Source organism: Nanorana parkeri, unplaced genomic scaffold, assembly GCF_000935625.1.
Source record: "Nanorana parkeri isolate BGI_ZX_2015 unplaced genomic scaffold, ASM93562v1 scaffold1998, whole genome shotgun sequence".
Lineage (NCBI taxonomy): Eukaryota > Metazoa > Chordata > Amphibia > Anura > Dicroglossidae > Nanorana > Nanorana parkeri.
The window spans coordinates 129,090-145,280 of record NW_017308266.1 but is presented as its reverse complement, the minus strand read 5'-3'; the positions used below and the strand labels follow the sequence as shown (position 1 = coordinate 145,280).

The window sequence follows — 16,191 nt, the reverse complement described above, 5'->3', positions numbered from 1 at the left end:
ATTCGGAGTGGGCGGAGAATTTGTTCATTCACAAGGTTGACACGTTATCAACTTTGGATTGTAGAACTTTATTTACACTTTTCCTGATTTACATACAAATAAGACGTCATCCCGACCTACTGTGTGCCCTCCCCCCCCCACCCCTCTCCATCTACACGGACATTATATCTTTGGGGGCGGAGCTGCAACATTGCTCTATTTAATGTTGTTACAATGTGTCAGAGCCCAGAGTGCAGGGGACACACCTCACTAGGGGCGGGGTCAGGACGCAGACCTCACTATGGGTGGAGTCAGCACACAGATCTCACTATGGGCGGAGTCAGGATAAACGGACCTCATTATAGGCGGAGTCAGGACTGACAGAACTCGTTATAGGCGGAGTCAGACCTCGGTATGGGTGAACGATCTGCTACTAGTGTTACTTGTCCGGTCCCGTTAGATTTCTGTGCTTCCGGGGGGTAAACACAGGTGCAGAACAGCGGAGCTTCTTCTAGAGGGGCCGGACAGTCTTGACTCTTTAGCTCGCTCAGAGCTCCGCCCCTTAATCCGGAAGTGATTCCAACGTGTGATTAGTTTGTTTCCGGTGCATCATTTCCGGTAGAGAGAGCGGAAGCCGGTACCGGGAAGGATGAAGCGAAGAAGGAGAGAACGGAGGACCGAAGAGGGGAGGAGGTAAGAAGAGAACTACAATTCCCAGCATGCTCTGCCACAGAGAGAGAGAGGGACTTCAGCTCCCAGCATGCTCAGAGTTAGGGGCTGTGACTCCTAGCATGTTTTCCTACAGAAGAGAGTCAGGGAATATAGCACCCAACATGTCATTCCACACTGACAGAGAGATGAACTATAACTCCCAGCATGCACTGCCACAGAGAGAAAGGGAGTGACTACAACTTCCAGCATCCTCCGCAACAAAAGTATAACACCCAGCTTTCCGTGCACAGAGAGTGTGGGACTATAACTCTCAGCATGCCCTGTCAGGTCTTATATGTTTCCGTGTGTCTTCCATGTGTGCCTGGAGTGATCTGTGTCTGGCATGTTCCGTGCCATGTGTGCTTGCTCTGTGCCCCATGTGTTTTCCGTGTCGTGTGCTCTGTGCCCGCTGTGTTCCGTGTCGTGTGCTCTGTGCCCGCTGTGTTCTCTTGTCATGTGTGCCCGCTGTGTTCTCTGTCATGTGTGCTGTGTGCCCACTGTGTTCCGTGGCATGTGTGCCTGCTGTGTTCCGTGTCATGTGTGCCCTACTACAACTTCCAGCATCCTCCGCAACAAAAGTAGAACACCCAGCTTTCCGTGCACAGAGAGTGTGGGACTATAACTCTCAGCATGCCCTGTCAGGTCTTATATGTTTCCGTGTGTCTTCCATGTGTGCCTGGAGTGATCTGTGTCTGGCATGTTCCGTGCCATGTGTGCTTGCTCTGTGCCCCATGTGTTTTCCGTGTCGTGTGCTCTGTGCCCGCTGTGTTCCGTGTCGTGTGCTCTGTGCCCGCTGTGTTCCGTGTCGTGTGCTCTGTGCCCGCTGTGTTCTCTTGTCATGTGTGCCCGCTGTGTTCTCTGTCATGTGTGCTGTGTGCCCACTGTGTTCCGTGTCATGTGTGCCCGCTGTGTTCCGTGTCATGTGTGCCCGCTGTGTTCCGCGTCATGTGTGCCCGCTGTGTTCCGCGTCATGTGTGCCCGCTGTGTTCCGCGTCATGTGTGCTCTCCGTGTGCCTGCTGTGTTTCGTGTCATGTGTGTCTGCTGTGTTCCGTGTCATGTGTGCTCTGTGCCCTGCGTGTATTCCGTGTCATGTGTGCTCTCCTTGTGTTCCATGCCATGTGTGTTCTCCTTGTGCCTGATGTGTTCCGTGTCATGTGTGCTCTGTGCCTGGCGTGTTTTCCGTGTCATGTGTGCTCTCTCACTGGCTGCACTGCATTGGTGGGAGGTGTCAGATTTATTTTGTCTTTCTCGCAGATAATCAGTCATGGATCCTCTGGACACGATGCTGAGCGACCCCCTGGATCTGGGGCCCGGCGTGGACAACCATGGGGCCCCCATCATGGAGGAGTGTTTGCTGGGAGGAACCAGAGTCGGCCTTCCCGAGGACCTTCTGGAGGATGTGAGTGTCGGTGCTGAGAGTCTGGAAGGAGAGCAGATCATTCATGTGAAGCCAGAACTTTTATTTATAGTTGTGGACGGATTGGGGGTTGGGCCCCTGTCAGGGTTCATCGCCATGCAAAACCTAAAGAAAGAAAGGTTTTGTCTCCACATCCTCAGTACAGACTCCTGTAGACTTTGTGGATCTCGTGGTTGGGGTTCCTGTTCTTGCCCCCCCCTCCCCCTCCTATATCTCTCTGTCGGGTCACCTTGCGGATCTCGTGGTTCCTGTTCTTGCTCCTCCTCCTATATCTCCCTGTCGGGTCACCTTGTGGATCTCGTGGTTCCTGTTCTTGCTCCTCCTCCTATATCTCCCTGTCGGGTCACCTTGTGGATCTCGTGGTTCCTGTTCTTGCTCCTCCTCCTATATCTCCCTGTCGGGTCACCTTGTGGATCTCGTGGTTCCTGTTCTTGCTCCTCCTCCTATATCTCCCTGTCGGGTCACCTTGTGGATCTCGTGGTTCCTGTTCTTGCTCCTCCTCCTATATCTCCCTGTCGGGTCACCTTGTGGCTCTCACGGTTGGGGTTCCTGTTCTTGCCCCCCCTCCTATATCTCTCTCTGTCGGGTCATTTTGTGAATCTCATGGTTGGGGTGGGTTCCTGTTCTTGCCCCCTCCACCCCCCTCTATATCTCCCTGTTAGGTCACCTTGTGGTTGGGGTTCCTGTTCTTGCCCCCCCTCCTATATCTCTCTGTTGGGTCACCTTGTGGATCTCGTGGTTCCTGTTCTTGCCCCCCCTCCTATATCTCTATGTCGGGTCACTTTGTGGATCTCATGGTTGGGGTGGGTTCCTGTTCTTGCCCCCCCCCTCTATATCTCCCTGTCGGGTCACTTTGTGGATCTTGTAGTTAGGGGTTCCTGTTCTTGCCCCTCCCCCTCTATATCTCTCTGATCACTTTGTCCCTCTTCCTCCCTCCAGCCGGATCTGTTCTTCGATGTGGTCAGTATGAACACGTGGCAGAACGTCCTCTCCGACTCTCAGCGGGAACATCTCAGGCAGTTCCTTCCGTCCTTCCCGGAGGACAACACTCGGCAGCAGGATGACATCATCCAGGCTCTTTTCCGGGGAGACAACTTCCGATTCAGCAACCCGCTGCAGACTGCGCAGAAGCTCTTCAGAGGTGAGTCTCCTCGCCACGCCAGTTCTTCCTCCACCGGCTGATCACCTTCTCAATGGGCAACTCATGGAAACTCTCCGTCATCAGCCACCTTGTCAGTGTTCTCATAAAATGTATCTAAAGCCAAAACTTTTCGTCATGGAGATGTGAAGCGTTAGAAGAGTTCAAGTCAGTCAGGGACTGCGGACCTGGTACAGGAGGCGGTCAGGGACTGCAGGCCTGGTAGAGGAGACGGTCAGGGACTGCAGGCCTGGTAGAGGAGACGGTCAGGGACTGCGGACCTGGTAGAGGAGACGGTCAGGGACTGCGCGCCTGGTAGAGGAGACGGTCAGGGACTGCGCGCCTGGTAGAGGAGACGGTCAGGGACTGCGCGCCTGGTAGAGGAGACATGGACGATATTCTTACATTTTAGTGGCGAATTTAGACGGTCAGGGACTGCGCGCCTGGTAGAGGAGACGGTCAGGGACTGCGGACCTGGTAGAGGAGACGGTCAGGGACTGCGCGCCTGGTAGAGGAGACGGTCAGGGACTGCGCGCCTGGTAGAGGAGACGGTCAGGGACTGCCCCACGCTCTCTCCCATGATGGACTATAATCTTACATTTAGTTTACTAATTTGTATTGAGATTGTAGTCCATCCCGGGAGTGATCTTGGAGCGGTGACTACTTTACAACACACACAGGGACCATGGGGAACAGACGTAGCCCCCCTCCAGAAGGAAGGACGGTGTCAGAGATGATTGGAGGATCTCCAGACGAGTGACACACAAATAAGATACATTGTTGTTCAGGGACTCGGATGGATTATTATGATTTCATTCCAGAGTTTAGTGTCAGTTTAAGGACTGGTAATGATTTTATGATGGCTGATAACATAACGCTGACACTGTAGTTATAACACTATATACAGAGCGGGCTCATTGTGCATGTGTGTGGATTGGGTCTGTTCAGTGCTGGGGATCAACAAGATAAACGGATGCAGATCTCGGCACATTTTCATTATAGATTTTTCACTCTCTTCTTTCTTGTGTTAGACGGCCACCTGAACCCGGAAGTGGTGAAGTACCGCCAGCTGTGTCTGAAGTCCCAGTACAAGCGATATGTCGGCTCACAACAGCAATATTTCCACACTCTGCTCAAACAGATCCTGGCCTCCCGGAAGGTGAGTGTAAGCTCAGATAGGACATACATGAAAGGGGTCCCCTGGCCTCCCGGAAGGTGAGTGTAAGCTCAGATAGGACATACATGAGAGGGGCCTCCTGGAAGGTGAGTGCAAGCTCAGATAGGACATACATGAAAGGGGTCCCCTGGCCTCCTGGAAGGTGGGTGTGAGCTCAGATAGGACATACATGAAAGGGGTCCCCTGGCCTCCTGTAAGGTGAGTGCAAGCTCAGATAGGACATACATGAGAGGGGCCTCCTGGAAGGTGGGTGTGAGCTCAGATAGGACATACATGAGAGGGGTCCCCTGGCCTCCTGGAAGGTGAGTGTAAGCTCAGATAGGACATACATGAGAGTGGTCCCCTGGCCTCCTGGAAGGTGAGGGTAAGCTCAGATAGGACATACATGAAAGGGGTCCCCTGGCTTCCTGGAAGGTGAGTGTAAGCTCAGATAGGACATACATGAAAGGGGTCCCCTGGCCTCCTGGAAGGTGAGTGTAAGCTCAGATAGGACATACATGAAAGGGGTCCCCTGGCCTCCGGGAAGGTGGGCGTGAGCTCAGATAGGACATACATGAGAGGGGTCCCCTGGCTTCCTGGTAGGTGAGCGTGAGCTAAGATGGAGCATACATGAGAGGGGTCCCCTGGCTTCCTGGTAGGTGAGCGTGAGCTAAGATGGAGCATACATGAGAGGGGTCCACTGGCTTCCTGGAAGGTGAGCGTGAGCTAAGATGGGGCATACATGAGAGGGGTCCCCTGGCCTTCTGGAAAGTGGGTGTGAACTTAGATGGGGCAAACAGTAGAGGTATCTCTGGCCTTCCAGAATGTGTCAGAGCTCAGATACAAGGAGAGACATGAGGGGGATCTCTGGCCTCCAGGAAGGTGAGTGTGAGCTCAGATAGGACATACATGAGAGAGGTCTCCTGGTAGGTGAGTGTGAGCTCAGATAGGACATACATGAGAGGGGTCTCCTGGTAGGTGAGCTCAGCTATGACATACATGAGAGGGGTCTCCTGGTAGGTGAGCTCAGCTAGGACATACATGAGAGGGGTCTCCTGGTAGGTGAGTGTGAGCTCAGCTAGGACATACATGAGAGGGGTCTCCTGTTAGGTGAGTGTGAGCTCAGATAGGACATACATGAGAGCGGTCTCCTGGTAGGTGAGCTCAGCTATGACATACATGAGAGGGGTCTCCTGGTAGGTGAGCTCAGATAGGACATACATGAGAGGGGTCTCCTGGTAGGTGAGCTCAGATAGGACATACATGAGAGGGGTCTCCTGGTAGGTGAGCTCAGATAGGACATACATGAGAGGGGTCTCCTGGTAGGTGAGCTCAGATAGGACATACATGAGAGGGGTCTCCTGGTAGGTGAGCGTGATCACATAGGGGAGATGCATGAGAGGGATCTGCCATCCACACAGGAGAACAACCCGCAGTGACTATTCCAGGGCAGGTTTAGGGCGCAATGTCTGCTCGATCCCACTGCAATCCAGGCCGATAGCCAATTGTGTCAATGTACTATTGACACAATAATGTCAACAGTACATTCCTCAACACTGACTTCAATGTAAGTCCTCGTTATGTCACCTTTCCATCCCCGGCTTGTTGCCTGATGTTCCTGTCACTATGCTCCTTTCTTCAGCATTTCCTTTGGAGGATTGACAACGCTCAAAAAGTATTTCCCCTCCCCATGGGTCAGCGGGGTGATGCAGTCACACCAGTGATTCATGTCTTCTGCACCCTCAGATGAGTGCTAGTTCTAGCATTGCTCCTCCTCTCAGTGACATGTGCATAGTAAGCGCTCACCCACCAGCCCCGCAGCAAGAGAACAAAGTGAAGGCTGCGCAGCCATGACCGCATTACCGGAACATTTTAGGAAAATGCGCGGGTAGATTTTTTTTTTTTATACTGATGCCCTCATTTCTTTCAGTTCTACTTTTATAACAAATGTCTACAATTTTGGGGGTGACGTCTGATGGTCAGTTCAGGTGATAGTGTTGCAGTTGTGCGCTCGTGGGGTCTCCGTCCTTCCCTGGTTTATACATTTTATATTCGACATGCAGGAGCTGTTGGACCTCGCCAGAAACAACGGCCCAGACCTGCTGACAAAGAGGAAGCCCACTTCTCCGCGGAACACAGAAGAGGAGCGTGAGAGGCGAGCACAGCGACGGTACCTGAAGATCCTGCGAGAGGTGAAGGAGGAGTGTGGGGATGGTACGCTGTCCTCAGAGGAGGAAGGTAAGAATCTGGCTCTGGAAGTTTGTCTGTCAGGAGGTTCTGTGGTCTGTGTGTGTAGTTTGTGCTTCTTATGAAATTATGTTTTATCTTTAGACCTGACCTCCTGGCTCCCCGGATCACCCACCAGTTCTCCTGGTGCCAGCGTACCTCTCCGCTCCATCCCCACTCTGTCCACACAGGACATGAAAACTGCAGGTAAGCCCTTCCCTGTTGCCATGGTATGTCATCATTTACTGTCCTTATGCGGGGGACCTGCACTGTGATGGCTATGCCTAGAAAATGTAGCTGATCTTTTCTCCATTACTGACTTACTACAGCTTGTTCTGCACCGTGCCTCTGTGTGGAGGCGGCCATCTTGATAAAGGAGCAGGGCTTTGCTTCCTCCCCCCCTGGTGACTGGTGGGGTAATGATAGCGGTGGAGGAAGCACAGATCACCAGAATGGAAGCAGCATAAGCAGGGAGATCCTTGTGCTGTTGGTATTCAGATACAGCTTTCTCTGCAGCAAGGAGAACAGTGAGCAGCAGAGTAGTGAAATCACCAAATCTGACTGACTGTAGGGGGAGGGAAGGACGGGGGTCAGCTAGGAGACTGTAGGGAAGGACGGGGGTCAGCTAGGAGACTGGGGAAGGACGGAGGTCAGCTAGGAGACTGTGGGGAAGGACGGAGGTCAGCTAGGAGACTGGGGAAGGACGGAGGTCAGCTAGGAGACTGTAGGGAAGGACGGAGGTCAGCTAGGAGACTGTAGGGAAGGACGGAGGTCAGCTAGGAAACTGTAGGGAAGGACGGAGGTCAGCTAGGAGACTGTAGAGAAGGACGGGGGTCACATATAAGAATGAAGGGAAGGACGGGGGTCACATATAAGAATGAAGGGAAGGACGGAGGTCACATATAAGAATGAATGGAAGGACGGAGGTCACATATAAGAATGAAGGGAAGGACGGGGGTCACATATAATAATGAAGGGAAGGATGGGGGTCAGATTTAATAATTGTCAGCGCAGAAATGCGACACGTCTGTAATTTTGTAACATCAATCTTTTCATTGTAGATAAAGTTGATCTGACGGAGCGCGAGTTGAAGGTGATGCTCCGGAGACATCGAGAGAAGCGGAAGCTTCAGCCGGTGAGTGTGGATGGCTTCATGTTGTATTTAGTGATAGATCCAGATTCAGGTCCACGGACAGAACTAGAGGAAGGTGAAGTGATAATCCGGGTAGGAAGATACGTTTCCAGATCAGAGCCGTTCTGAAGTCCTACATCTGCTTTCCATCCTCTTGTACAATAAAACTATAATGACAATGTTGCAATTTTATTGGGAAACGGAGCTGAATAATGAGAATAAACGGGAAAACTCAAAAACATGACGAGACGCAGAGAGAGGAACACAAAATGTATATATGTATATCCAGATACAATCCACAGCGTACGTCAAGGGGAACATTGGGGAATAGACGAGGATCTAGGAAGGGGAGGACAAAGGACAGAATATTGTCCCTAAGAAGCTGAAGATGAACGTTGATATGACATTAGCCATTTAGGCCTCATTCACACAGGAATCGGCTCGCACGTACAGCTCCCTGCTGCGTGCACGGCTGTACCGGGCAGCTCCCGGGAAGGATAGGTGCTGTGTGTGATTAGTATGCAGCCCCCGTCCTTCTCTATGGGAGTATGCGACCGTACACCCCCCTACACTCACCCGCCCTGCACGTCCGGCGGGTGCGGGTGAGTGTACTCGTACGCTGACAGGTTGGATCCTGTCTGCGTCCGAGCCAGGAAAAACGCACCCCTACGGACCTGCACTTGAGGTGAGCGTAGGGTGGGGGGGCGCACGGCCGCGTAGTCCCATAAAGAAGGACGGGGGCTGCGTACTAATAACACGCAGCACCAGTCCTTCCCAGGGGCTGCTCGGTACGGCCGTGCATGCAGCGCAGAGCTGTACGTGCGAGCCGATTCCTGTGTGAATGAGCGCTAATAGTGTCATCATAAGTAATTCCAGGATACAGTAGCTGTTTACAACCAACCAATCACAGTGCAGCTGTCATTTTTTAGTGCTCTTTGGGAAGCGGTGAATAGGTTGGGTATCTCTGGTTGCTGAATCTTCTCATTCTCCTGTAGGATCACCCCGATCTGATGACGGAAGAGATCACCACGAATGACGTAATGACTCGGGTCAACGCTGGCCGCAAGGGATCTCTGACAGGTAAGCGACGCTGACTCCGTCCAGGTCTGCGTGTTCTCATCGTGATTCTGAAAGGGCTCTGCTACCTAAACTGGCCGAGATCTTCCAGATGGAAGGTGACTTATACAGACCAGAAACAAACACAAATTGTTCCGCTGTCTTTTTTTAAAGGAGAACTATGAGGGGAGTGATTTTCACTCCTCATATTTTGAGCCGACGTGTGACAATGAAACTGTCACACGTCGGCTCAATAGATCGGGATGTGAGTGAACACATACCGTCGTTCGTTCACTTCTCGATCATCTCCCTGCAGAGAGCCGTGACTGTCAGTCCCCGCTAACCCCCCTCCCCTCCCTGTCCGATCCTCCAGCGCTGACTGGAGGAAAGAACGTGGAGGGGGCAGGTACAGCTGGCTCTGCCTCTAGATAGGCGGAGCCAGCTGTCAGTCACGCAGCTGGGCGGATCCCGTCATCTAAGTCGGGATCCGCTCCGGCGTCTCAGTATACCGCGAGCTTTAGCTCCCTATATACTGAGCCTAGGGTGACGGGAGGACGCTAGTTTGTGTCCTTCCGTTACCCTAAGGAGAACTATGGGAGAAAAACACTGACCCCCTAGTTCTCCTTTAATTTCTCATGAGGAACATTTGGGGGCTGCAATTGCTGTCCCTCTTTTGAAAATGCTCTTTGCCTGGCTGTGTCTGGCTTCTTTTCTCCATGACAGGGTTACTTTATATAGAATGTCCGGTGAACTGCTGGCTCCATCTCAGAATTGCTGCATTTGTGATAATGTGAGGCAATCTGATCGTTAGAGTCTCATTTATTTGGGCGGAGCCAGATTCAACAGTCTCCTCACATGTCTCCTGGGTGAGAGCACAACCTCTTGTCACATGATTCTGTGCTGCTTAACATACCCCTCCAAGGTGTGCGTAGGTGGGGCTTGTCCTGGGTGGGGGTGTGCTGTTCAACATTCTCTTCCTCCACTGTGGGCGGGGCACATTATGATGCTCCCCCTGGGGGGATGTGTAAACGGCAGGCTGGGGTCACAGGAATTAGGAAGAATACCAGGGTAATTCTGCCTGAAGAGGACCACGGGCGCTGTAGTTTAGGACAGCGCTGTTACCTAGAGAGTTTAGGTAGCTATTGTAATTTTTGGGTCGTCAGTGGGTCCTCTGCTGGTTGTTCCCCGGCTGGAGGGTGGGCCATCGGTTTTTTTGGCGGTCGGTGGTAGCTGTAGACTAAAGTTGATTGGTGATTAGAGGGACTGCTCATCAATTGATTAGCTGAGATGTCGGTGGGACAGATGGCGATTTGTCTAGCTCTTCATGCTCTGAACTGTCACTGGTATCTTGCAGCACTTTATGACTTGGCCACAATGAAGAGACGGGTGAAGGAGCAGGACGAGCGGAAGAAAAAGAAGATGAAGCCAATAAAGACGGAGCCGGAGGATTTCCCGGATGCACCTGAAGAAGCGGAGATCATGCCGGCACTGCTTCCCTCTGACTCCCTCAACCTGACCTCCGTGAAGGAAGAGTGAGTCCAACCGGGATGTACAATTCATCCTCTTTACATGGAGGGGAACTTATCAAAACTGGAGCAGACAAAATCTGGAGCAGTTGCCCACGGCAACCAATCAACTTCTCTCTTTAGTTTGTTCAGTGAAGATTTGAAAATGAAAGAGAGAAGCTGATTGGTTGCCGTGCACAGCTGCTCCCTATTTTGCCTGCTCCAATATTGATAAATTCCCCTCAATGTGTTTATTGGAGTCTTATTTGTATAATGTATTTATCAATTTTATTTCCTCCTCACCATAACCCGTACGGTTACTCTGTCTCGCTGGGTCCTCTATAGAAGTCATGGTCTCCATATACTGCACTGATGATGGACAAAATGCCTGAAACATCTGTGTGCAGTTTGGAATAAATGGCCGTATAATATTCCGCTATATTAAACTATACACCGGAGGATTGGAATGTATATCTGGCTGATGGGGTGTAAAGGAATGATTTGCCCCACCCACGCTCCTGAAATATATATACATGTGTGTATTGCTGTTTTTTCTGACATTTCCTCTCTTCTCATGCAGGCCCATGGAGGATGTGAAGCCACCATTGCCTTTCAATGAGATTTCAGCCAGTTTCTTCAGTCTCCTGCTGGATATATTGGTGGTGGAGGGGCCGTCTAATCTCATTCTGGTAAGTGGAGGACTCTGTAGGTGACAGAGGGGGATCTGTTGTGTGTCTGTTTGTGTGTCTCTGAGGGCTCTGTGTGTGTCTCTGAGGGCTCCGTGTGTCTCAGAAGACTCTGCGTGTGTCTCTGAGGGCTCCGTGTGTGTCTCTGAGGGCTCCGTGTGTGTCTCTTGAGGGCTCCGTGTGTGTCTCTTGAGGGCTCCGTGTGTGTCTCTTGAGGGCTCCGTGTGTGTCTCTTGAGGGCTCCGTGTGTGTCTCTTGAGGGCTCCGTGTGTGTCTCTTGAGGGCTCCGTGTGTGTCTCTTGAGGGCTCCGTGTGTGTCTCTTGAGGGCTCCGTGTGTGTCTCTTGAGGGCTCCGTGTGTGTCTCTTGAGGGCTCCGTGTGTGTCTCTTGAGGGCTCCGTGTGTGTCTCTTGAGGGCTCCGTGTGTGTCTCTTGAGGGCTCCGTGTGTGTCTCTTGAGGGCTCCGTGTGTGTCTCTTGAGGGCTCCGTGTGTGTCTCTTGAGGGCTCCGTGTGTGTCTCTTGAGGGCTCCGTGTGTGTCTCTTGAGGGCTCCGTGTGTGTCTCTTGAGGGCTCCGTGTGTGTCTCTTGAGGGCTCCGTGTGTGTCTCTTGAGGGCTCCGTGTGTGTCTCTTGAGGGCTCCGTGTGTGCCTCTTGAGGGCTCCGTGTGTGCCTCTTGAGGGCTCCGTGTGTGCCCCTTGAGGGCTCCGTGTGTGCCCCTTGAGGGCTCCGTGTGTGCCCCTTGAGGGCTCCGTGTGTGCCCCTTGAGGGCTCCGTGTGTGCCCCTTGAGGGCTCCGTGTGTGCCCCTTGAGGGCTCCGTGTGTGCCCCTTGAGGGCTCCGTGTGTGCCCCTTGAGGGCTCCGTGTGTGTCTCTTGAGGGCTCCGTGTGTGTCTCTGCGGGCTCCGTGTGTGTGACTTTGTGTCCTCAATCTCTTTTTTTCTATTTTTTACGGGAAATATCAGGGCTCTGTTTTAGATCCCAAATATTTCCAATATTTCCCTGAAGTCCCTAAAAGTAAAGTAAAAAATTAAAATATTAAATAAAAAATGAATAAATGAAAATAAATATTACAAAATGTAAAAATTTATAAAAATGTTTAAAAAAAGTTAAAATAAACATTTTTGGTTTCGACATTTTCATTTGGGTGCACCTCTTGTATTAACTCCTTAATACCAGCCATACACGTGTGGCAGCAAGGTGGTGGGCTTTAATCTGTACTGCCCCATGTGTCTATATTTTCTGCTAAATCACTCCCGGTGCTGTGACCCGTGATGTCATCGATTTGCTCCCATTCATATAGTGACGGTGAGCAGCTGGTAGGACGGGCTCACGATGTGACACTGTGACCGCCAATCACGTGATCCGGAAGCCCTTGTAGCGCCTCCGAGACGGAATTACACAAGAAAGACTTGTACCATATTTCAGACTTATTTTTTAATATGGGAAAGCTGCAATAAATTAAAAGGCTGTACTTATTTTTTTATTTTATTATTGAGATAATTAGATAATTATCATCACCTGCCTATGTCTGTCGAAGTTAAAGAGGCCCTGTCACCAGAATGTTCATTGCAGCAGAAATATTCCCATTGTGCAGACATTCAAAAGACCTGAGACTGCTGCTGGCCACCGCCATCTTGGATGTGATGTCAGCAGACTCAGAACGGTCACTCTTTGCTCCTCTCCCTGCCATCTACATAAAAGGTTATGTATGGAGGGGTGAAGCAGCTGGGCCAGCACAGACCGTAATCAGACACTTCCAGAAGAGGAGAGGGCAATGACATGCATGGAAATACAGTACTGCAAATAAACATGTCAAATACCTAATGTGTCTGTCTTCTACCAACAGTTTTGATAAGGTGGCGACAGGGCCTCAAAGTCCAACATAAAGTTATGCCTTACGCTGCCTTGGCCATAGCTTTGACTATGACTAAGGCAGGAAGGTGTCAGAGGTTGTTCTTTGTATAGATGCATGTGGAATAAAGTTTGGATTTCTTTGAAGGATCATCGTGTGCTGGTGATACAGTTTTTGAGTATATCTTGATAAAAGTATGGGGAAACACTGGGGGGCCCTTAGGTAGGCTGCACGGGGCCCCATGATTTCTAATGACTGCCCTGATTACAATGGGGAAACGCCTTGAATCCCTTCTCCGTCTGTGCTCTGTAGTTCTGCGTTGTTTGTAGTTCGGCGTATCTTGCTCTCCTCTCTCCCGTATTCTGTCATTTGTCGTCATTTCCTCTCTCTGATATTTCAGCTGGAAGAGAAGATTTCCCTGTGGCAGGTCTCCCCCGCCAGCACCCTGAACAGCTGGTACTCCACCGCCACCAACTGGTGCGACTTGGTCCACTCGGCCCTCCTGTATCTCAGCGGAGACAGCAAAGGTGAGTGTGAGCTCTGCTGTCAAATATGGAATACTCGGGCCCTATATAGGAATATATATATAGAGATATGGAATACTCGGGCCGTATATAGAGATATGGAATACTCGGGCCGTATATAGGAATATATAGGAATATGGAATACTCGGCCCGTATATAGGAATATATAGAGATATGGAATACTCGGGCCGTATATAGGTATATATAGAGATATGGAAAACTCGGCCGTATATAGGAATATATAGAGATATGGAATACTCGGCCCGTATATAGGAATATATAGAGATATGGATTACTCGTGCCGTATATAGGAATATATAGAGATATGGAATACTCGGGCCGTATATAGGAATATATATATAGAGATATGGAATACTCGGGCCGTATATAGGAATATATAGAGATATGGAATACTCGGGCCGTATATAGGAATATATAGGAATATGGAATACTCGTGCTGCATATAGGAATATATAGAGATATGGAATACTCGGGCCGTATATAGGAATATGGAATACTCGGGCCGCATATAGTAATATACAGAGATATGGAATACTCGTGCCGTATATAGGAAGAGAGAGAGAGAGAGAGAACACACACACACAATGTAAAGGAATATTTAGGATTATGGAGATTCCTCGGTGTTGCTGTTGTCAATCCTTCACATGTGATTATAGTGTCCGCACTCCGGCAGGTCTGTAGTTTTGGGGTTTCATCACACTCTTTGGTCACTTTTTTTCAGGCGCTCTGTCGGGTATGTCCCCCTATGTGGAGTTTCGGGAGAAGACTCAGCAGTGGAAGTGTCTCGGTGAGTACTCGCACCCTCTTCAGTCCCTTCTTCTGGATCTACAACTGCCGGACTATTAAATGTCGTCATTTATTCCCCACAGCGCCCCCTGCTGACAATGAGAAGGATTTGGTCGCCCTCTTCCACCTCTGGCTGGAGACCAAGGATCACATATTCAGCAAGGTGAGGGCGCTCCTTGGGTGCGCCATATTCAGCAAGGTGAGGGCGCTCCTTGGGTGCACCATATTCAGCAAGGTGAGGGCGCTCCTTGGGTGCACCCGACTCAGGGATTCCTCTCTGAACCTCTCTGTAGGAAGGGTGTCTGTGCAGTCTATAGCAACCAACCAGATTCCAGCTGTCATATTTTGGTGCAGGGGGTGGGGGAAGGAGGATTGCCTCACCACTCTCCAACCACTTGCATCTTAACCTCCCTGGCGGTAATCCCGAGTGTGGCTCGGGGTTAATTTTAATTACCAAAAGCGGTACCCCCCGAGCCACACTCGGGATTACACAGCGCGTTACTTACCTTGTCCACGATCCCCGCTGTGTCCTCCGGCCCGATTCCGTGTTCCGTCCCTTGCGAGCGTCCGTGTCGCAGGGGGGCGGAACCGGCCGGAAATTTAAAAGTAAAAAAAAATAGAAACAAAAGAAAGAAAAAGGAAATAATCAGACCGCCAGGGAGGGTAAATTAGACATTTTAGAAGGCTCTTCACATACATGAGCAGCCCATCCAAAGTCACTGTACTCCTCCTCCATGTACTTCCTTAGATCAGCTCCTCCGCACATTCCCATCATCAGGGTAGAGTGAGAACCTGTATGACGGCCTTCCGGGGTTCACTTCCCTCTCCTACACTTTTTAAATCCTGTATGTGTAAGCCCTCAGGGGCAGGGCCCTCCTTACCATCTTGTCTTGAATTGTATTGTGATTGTAATGTCTTCCCTATATTGTACAGCGCTGCGCAAACTGTTGGCGCTATATAAATCCTGTATAATAATAATAATGTGGATGAAGGACAACGAAGGCTACACTTTCAATTACAAACATATACCCATCAGATTCCGTTCTCTCCGGAATAGTCAGTCCCGCCCCTGAAGATCTTTAAAGGAGAACTATGAGGGGGGTGATTTCCACTCACCTCATAGTTCTAGCCGACCTGTGACAATGAGACTGTCACAGGTCGGCTCAGTAGATCGGGAGGTGAGAGAACACATACCGGCGTTCGCTCACTTCTCGATCCTGTCACGGCGCTCTGCCGTGACAGGGGAGGGGCTGGATTCCCCTCTCCCCGCTCCGATCCGCCAGCGCTGACTGGGGGAGGGGGCGGGTACAGCTGGCTCTGCCTCTAGATAGGCAGAGCCAGCTGTCACTCACGCAGCTGAACGGATCCAGACATCAATGTCGATCCGCTCCGGCTGCGGCGTCTCAGTATACCCGAGCTGTAGCTCCCTATATACTGAGCCTAGGGTGATGGGAGGACGCTAGTTTGTGTCCTCCCGTTACCCTAAGGAGAACTACGGGGAAAAGCCCTGACCTCATAGTTCTCCTTTAAACATTCGTGTTTCTCCTTCTCATTTTGGTTGCCCTCAAGCTCCGCAGCAGCACCAATAGAGGGGATTACAGCTTCAATCCCCGCCTCACCTCCCGTATATCGGGCAGGATCTCCATACAGTCCCGGAGTATAACACAAAAATAAAACCAGCACGGTACGGCTGCGGGTTATGTAAAAACAATCTTGTATGATGGGTCTGGCATGCCAGATATGTTTCCTCCATTGTTTGAATCAGAGACATAGCGCTGGCTAAATAGTGACTTACCTAGGATAGCTTAAAGACTGATCCCTACTGATCTCCCCTCCCCAACCCCCACTGCTAGGGTTAAATGCTCATTTTTGTCTGGGTGTTAAAAAAATGGTATACTCACCTGATCCTTGGAGCCGGCTTGCTCTTAGACCAATCCCTGGAACCTCTTCCAACCCGTCTGTATCCCCCCCCAATCCCTGGAACCTCTTCCAACCCGTCTGT

General features: G+C 50.9%; 1 protein-coding gene across 1 annotated transcript in view; it reads left to right on the top strand.

Annotated features, from left to right (window-relative positions):
* Positions 1-588: 588 nt before the first annotated feature.
* NFRKB (nuclear factor related to kappaB binding protein) overlaps positions 589-16,191 on the top strand; it is a 22,899-nt gene continuing 7,296 nt past the window's right edge. Inside the window, exons 1-13 of the mRNA XM_018572328.1 lie at positions 589-672; positions 1,946-2,090; positions 3,048-3,249; positions 4,278-4,405; positions 6,466-6,640; positions 6,734-6,835; positions 7,690-7,763; positions 8,756-8,840; positions 10,171-10,348; positions 10,902-11,010; positions 13,259-13,385; positions 14,125-14,190; positions 14,273-14,352. Of these exons, the coding sequence (XP_018427830.1) occupies positions 1,956-2,090; positions 3,048-3,249; positions 4,278-4,405; positions 6,466-6,640; positions 6,734-6,835; positions 7,690-7,763; positions 8,756-8,840; positions 10,171-10,348; positions 10,902-11,010; positions 13,259-13,385; positions 14,125-14,190; positions 14,273-14,352 (1,461 nt within the window). The 5' untranslated portion in view covers positions 589-672; positions 1,946-1,955. The remainder of the gene's footprint in view (positions 673-1,945; positions 2,091-3,047; positions 3,250-4,277; positions 4,406-6,465; positions 6,641-6,733; positions 6,836-7,689; positions 7,764-8,755; positions 8,841-10,170; positions 10,349-10,901; positions 11,011-13,258; positions 13,386-14,124; positions 14,191-14,272; positions 14,353-16,191) is intronic.